This window comes from Hakea prostrata, chromosome 3 (assembly GCF_041222555.1).
Source record: "Hakea prostrata isolate BN-2017 chromosome 3, UWA_Hpros_2, whole genome shotgun sequence".
Classification (NCBI taxonomy): domain Eukaryota; kingdom Viridiplantae; phylum Streptophyta; class Magnoliopsida; order Proteales; family Proteaceae; genus Hakea; species Hakea prostrata.
This window is the reverse complement of record NC_142602.1, coordinates 73,239,672-73,246,031: the sequence shown is the minus strand read 5'-3', so window position 1 is coordinate 73,246,031 and position 6,360 is coordinate 73,239,672. Positions and strand designations below refer to the sequence as shown.

Genomic DNA, 6,360 nt, shown 5'->3' with positions numbered 1-6,360 from the left:
GAATCTGATTCCGTTTACACCTCTACCTGTACCATGGCTAGATATCTGGGGATTTTCCTATACCCTGAGCGCCTATCAATATCCTATCAAATGTATCATGATAAGACACACTTTTAAACCTCAAAATACCCTTATCGGATGTAATGTTCTTTGTGTGTGTTTTAGTTACAAACCATCCCTTAAATTAGAAAAACCGAATATACCCCCATGTGGTTTTAAGAAGGGTGAAGAAATATTTTCCTTCACTCATTTTCTTTCGAAGTTTTTCCCATCACACCATCGCCATGCCCCTTACCTCAATTCCTTCCAACTCTGCCTTTGCCCCTACTCTTCTACCAAAACTCACCCAACTGCACCTAAAGCTATGAAGTTGCTACTGTATGTTGAGCTTGGTACCCGGATAGAACAAACAAGACTGAATGGTTGGGTTTCCATGAATCTCCAAAAAAGAAAGAAATAGTTGTCAAGGTGAACACATTGGTCTTTGTCCTTCAAACGTGTGGTCAGGGGTTGAGCTCTCCTACATATCCTTTCTTGCCACTTGTCCACTGGTCATTTTAGGCCTACCTTTATACTCATTTGACCCTATCAAACTAAATTTGATCACTGTTCCTCATTGGTGAAGAATGTTGCTCAAAGGTTACCGAAAGAAAAGAAAAAAAAAAACAAGAATGTTGCTTAAATCCTGCATGTGGCTACATGATGTGTATCAGCCTTACAGGGTATCAGGTAAAAGCTTTGCTGATCCTGCAATCCATGTTGAATGTAGTGCTCAACCCGGAGATCACTACTTAAATAGAAGGAGGATTAGCTAGCCTAAGCCTATAATTCTATGAAGCTCTGTTTCATCATTTTCCTGGGAAAAGAAACTGTAGTGCAAGCAAAACAAATCATGTCACCAATAATCTCCACAACTGCAAATCCCGCCCTTGAAATGATGAAAACGCTTTATATCTCTTAGTATGATCTCCCTTTGGCTCATCTCACTTGCAAATTTCATCATAGAGTGGCAATCACCACAGACTCTAAGGTTCTTCACAATCCTAAGGGCCGTTCCAGGAGGAGTACTGATAAGCCCATAGGCAAGTGCCAACTTCTCACTGTGACTTCCCAGTGCACTTTCCTTCTCTTCTTCCTCTATGTTATGAAGTACTGACTCAGTATTGGGCATATACCCTTGAGCTCTTGCTCTAGCTGATAGCTCCTCCAGCTTAGCATAAATTTCTCCAGCATGGTCATGAGTGTCGTCACCTGCAACAAAACTATGCACTCGACCTGCCACCTCAATGTAACTCCACCCAGGGGGTTTTTCAATACCCTTATTTTTCATTGTGATTCTTACCCTCTCCACATCTTCCCATCTCCCAACCCCTGCATAAATGTTGGACAAAAAGACATAGCTCCCTGGATGCTTGGGTTCAATCTGCAACAGCCTTTCTGATGCTGATTCTGCCATTTTTATGTTCTTATGCAGCCTACAAGCACAAAAGAGTGCTCCCCATATCACGAAGTCGGGCTCAATTGGCATGCTCCTGATGAAACTAAGAGCCTCTTCTAGCCGACCTGCCCGACCATATAAATCCACCATGCATGTGTAATGCTTCACATTAGGCTCTATTAAGTAATCATGTCTCATGCTATTGAAAATACGCAACCCTTGATCTACCAACCCGGAGTGGGAGCATGCATTTAAGACAGACAGAAAAGCAACCTCGTCGGGACGAATTCCTGGAAACATTGTAGATTTTAGTAATTTTCAACTATAATAATAATATGAATTGGAGGAGATATCAGCACATCTGATTACCTGAGGATTTCATCGCCTCAAAGCATTGAAGAGCTTGCTTGGAGCATCCATGGATTGCCCATCCTGAAACCATAGCACTCCAAGTGAGAAGGTCCTTCTCTACTGTGTCATCAAAAACCTGACTGGCACAATCAATTTTGCCACATTTTGAATACATATCCACCAAAGCAGTCCCAACTATTCGGTTTAACTGAAAACCATGTCTTAAGACATATTCATGTATTCGAACTCCAGCTTCTAAAGCACCAATTTTAGCACAAGCTGAAAGTGCAGATGCAATAGTAAGGTCGTTAGGCCTCCCCCCCTCTCGCAGCATCCTATTAAACAGGTCCAAAGCCATTTCATGGTTGCCCTTCTCTGACAACCCCGAAATCATGGTCGTCCAGGATATTACATTCTTGTCTGGCATCTGATCAAAAAATATTCTTGCCTGCTCGAGTTCTCCCTGTCTTATGAACCCATTTATCATAGAATTCCAAGAACCAGTATTTCTCTCAGGCATTGTATCAAAAAGTTCCCTTGCTTTTCTCAAGTCCCCAGCTCTACTACACCCATTAATCAGAATATTCCACAGGAGTATGCTGTCAAGCTTGATTCTGTCAGGAGTTTCATCAAATAGTTGTAACGCAGAATCCAATGACCGGAGTTTCACATACATATCGACTAAAGAAATGCGCACAAAGGAATCAAGCTCAAGACCGTACTTGATGGTTTGTGCATGAAGCAAATCACCGAGCCCATCTGCAACCAGTGATGCAACCGCTTTGAGAACAAAGGGGAAGGTGAGCCTATCAGGTTGCACATTAAAGCGTAACATGAGAATAAAATGCCCAATTGAGCTCTGATATTGGGAGCTTTCACAGAGGCCTCGGATCAAGGCATTGAAGACAAAAGAGTTGGGATCATGAAAATGGCGGAAAACCAAGACTGCATAATCCATGGATTTAAACAGAGAACAAGCAGAAATCAACTGGGTTACGACGCGGCTGCTCTGTGCAAAGTTATGAAAGAACAGCTGCGCATGAATTTGTTTGAGATGTAGAGTGGTTCTACAGGCGTGAACGAGAGAAACGAAATGGTTTTCCGAGAGACGGATATCTCCATTTTTGTGGGTTTCAGCTAAGAATTGAGGGTAGAGAGCTGTTGCTCGGGAAACTGTAGCTCTGGCTGTGGCAGTTTTCGCCTCCGAAAGGAAGGAAAACGTTCTCATGTTAACGGTACTTTTCAGATTCGAAAAATCGTTAAATCTTGAGGCAATAAAATGCGTGGACTAAAAAGACACTGATTTCACGTTTTATTACGAAAATACCATTATTCTCTGAAGCTCTGTGAAAAATGATAAAGCTAAAAGTCACAGATTTAGTCCCAGATTTTCTTTTTAGTCTATAACAGTTTATTCACCTCACCTTAAGGAGATTCAAACTCGGATTTTTATATGTTGCAGTGGCTGCAGCCTGTGCCGAGCCTTTGAGATTACGCCACATGTACAAGAAACCATCCTATGACATAAATCAAATTGTGGGAATATAGATGTAAATATAATTTTCTTTTATTTTTACATTCGAGGATTTAAGTGACGAGAGCAAAACCTTCAGTTTGTAGCAGGTGAGAAGGCTACCTAGAATCCAAATTTTGACGAAGCTGCCATTTCTGATGTTGACGAATTTGTAGCTTAATGCTATAAGTAACACAAATAAATAAAATTTTCAGATCTACACAAAAGAATGAATCATGAACCATAATTCTTGTTTAAGCACACAGACTTAAAGAATTAGGTATGGAAAAGGTAATACACTTTCAGTGAATGAATTTTTTTAGTTTTTCATATTTAGCTTCTATAAATGTGACAAGCAGATCCAAGCTAAGAAAAAAAAAAAAGAGTGGCTTGTGTATAGAGGAAAGAATAGATGAAAAGAAGTCCCCAATCCTCCACCAATGGCTTCTCTTCTTTCTTTCTTTCTCCGAAAACCAAAACCAATTTAACTAGAGCATCATCAGATTCATCCCGATAACAGGAACAAGCCCAACTAGTTTCTAGACTCTCAATTAGAATTTCAGCTGGAAAAGGGATCAAGTTCATCGAATCAGGTGATGCTCCGGTTGTTGAGCTGATAGTTAGAAATGGCAGCTCCATCAGCGTCCGTATTCTAGATGGCCTTGTCACCTACTACAGACCCAAGGTTTACTGGAAGTTCTGTTTCGTCACCTTAGGGCTTGCGAAAAAGGGGTTGAGATCCGGTAGAGGTAGGGGTTTCATTTTGTAAAATTGTAATATTAAATCATTAAATATAAAAGTATAAAATTATATTTACATCTATATCCCCGCAATTTGATTTACCACTCTCGGATTGCTCCTTGTACATGTGGTGCAATCCTGACTGCTCCGTGCAGAAAATTAAAATCCTTCAAACTTTTTGAATTTGAAGCATTGGTTGTTAGAAAAACTCCAATTCTTTGAAGCTCTTTGACCTATGATTGACCAAAATCATATATGATCCATAGATCTAATTCCATTTTTCTTTCTCTCTTTAAGAGCTATACCCGAAAAAAAATGTGGTTTTGCAACTTGACCTCAAGGAGATTCAAGAAATGTGTGATTACATTGATCCAAGGAGATTCAAATTGTTTGACCTCATCACTACCAACCGGACCAACCCCTTGGGGTTCTAATCCCCAATTTCTAATGCTACGTTCAATTGTATGATTCTACAAATCTCAAATCTGTCGAATCATTAATCCAATTTTTAATAACCGTTTGGTTAATTTTGTTAAACTATTCATTAGTGTTATGAACGAGCCAGCACGAACCATTGAACTAGAACGAACCAACCAAGTCGGACCAAAGACTCTAGGCCCGAGGAACACAAGACTTGTTGAAAAGGTCCAACCAATGGCACTTCTCGGGACAGGTGATAGTGAGAAGGGCAAGAGTCGCGGGGCTCGATGACAATTGCTGTCATGCAATGGCTTTTCAGCCGAATTAACGTTGGATAAGGGATTCGGAATATCCACTCCCAAACGTCATACCTCAGCATTTAATTCAGCATTAAATGTCCTGAATCCCATTAAATGTCAAGGATTAAGCTTCTCATTCGCTCCGATGCTGTCTCGAGTACTATGAAGTTTTCCTTTGTCTCCTTAACTGAGGAACAATGTCACATCGAGGTCAAATTCAAGATGACTCCCTAATTCACCTGAGAAACCAACAGCTGTCCTGAGGATTGTGCAATCAGCCTACAACATCATTCGCATCTAGAAGCCATCTCCGCCGCCCATTTCCATCGCAGGGCCAAAGCGTATCTTGAAGCCACCAGGGCTAAAGGTTCATTATAAAAGATGGACAGTTATGGAGGTAAAGGGAGGCTCTTCAGCCATTACTCTCCTTCATAAATCCACCAAGAACATTCTCTCCATTACTCTCTTGCATACTCCTTGAGCATTTACTTCTCTAGGAGTGATTCGCAGTTTCTTCTTCAAGGACTGACTTAATCATTGGAGGTGGCTTCTCGTCCCAAGAGGTGGTCCACTCTCACCTCTCTTTTGATTTTAGGAGACCTGGATCTGGAGTGAACCTGAGCCAGTATGAGCAAGATCAATTTTCCCCCAACATTTGGTGCCGTTTGTGGGAACTGCTACGAAAAGTGCGGTAGCTTTCCTTGTAGCTGAGAAATATTAAGTCTCGCAGAGATGGTTGGAGACAACTCACCAGATCGAGGGTCCAAGTCTCAGGAAGTCTTTCGTCAAAAGAAGAAGGGGCCCAGTTGGAAGGCTGGGATTTCAAAGGAAGTGCAACCCTTCGTGGAACGTGAACAACAGGAGACCATTCCTGATCCACCTGCTGATCATCCCCCACCAGGGCTGGCCCCAGCTCTAACTTCCAACCCCGAAATGTCGGCAAACATGCAACAAATGATGTTCAAGATGCTTGGTTCCCTTCACTACATGGCGACCCAGGGAGGGTATTTCAGACCTTCTCCAATTCCTGCCACGGCCTCCTCGAAACTGCAAACCCTACCCTCATCGGCATTGCTGACAGGGCCCTGGGAGATGATGGCGAGATGCTTCATCATCGACGAACTAAGCGTAAAGAAAAGGAGAAGGCCAAGGTAACTGGGAGAGGGGCTAATGGATCTATTTTTTACAGACACAGAGCTCTTAACAACACATATTCCTGTCCAGGAGCTATCACGAAGGTTCCTCAAGTTCCTAATGCAAAGAAAACCCCGAAGGAGCACATGGAGGAGTCGAAAGGCCCCTAGTGAGATGATAGAGCCTCTGGAACATCCACATCCGTTTGTGACGAAAGCCTCTATCAACAGGTCCAGGATATGAATGAGCGTCTTTTCCAGCTAGATAAAAAGGTCCTTGACGAGGTCCAACTTGTGCTAAGTTAGGATCCTTTTGTACCAGAGATAATGGCGGCACCCCTTTCAATAGGCTTCCATACCCCTACTTTCACTTCTTACAATGGGACTACAGACCTATGTGTAACAACCCTCATATTTCTAACCCGGGATCCGTATTGCAGGTCCGAGAACCCGAAGGTCTAGTCG

General features: G+C 42.2%; 1 protein-coding gene across 1 annotated transcript; it reads right to left on the bottom strand.

The window, feature by feature from the left end:
- Positions 1–557: 557 nt before the first annotated feature.
- On the bottom strand, positions 558–3,017 carry LOC149023020 (Tetratricopeptide repeat (TPR)-like superfamily protein). The gene is made up of 2 exons (XM_089147390.1): positions 1,808–3,017; positions 558–1,728 (listed from the first exon to the last, which is right to left on the bottom strand). Exons 1-2 carry the CDS (start codon positions 3,015–3,017, stop codon positions 896–898), a joined length of 2,043 nt encoding a protein of 680 aa, XP_089003516.1. The 3' UTR covers positions 558–895.
- Between the last annotated feature and the right edge of the window lie 3,343 nt (positions 3,018–6,360).

Coding starts and splice junctions, on each gene's coding strand:
- LOC149023020 (XM_089147390.1), bottom strand. CDS start 3,017: ATGAGAACGTTTTCCTTCCTTTCGGAGGCGAAAACTGCCACAGCCAGA. Junction 1,729..1,807: donor TGAGGCGATGAAATCCTCAG/GTAATCAGATGT, acceptor CAATGTTTCCAG/GAATTCGTCCCGACGAGGTT.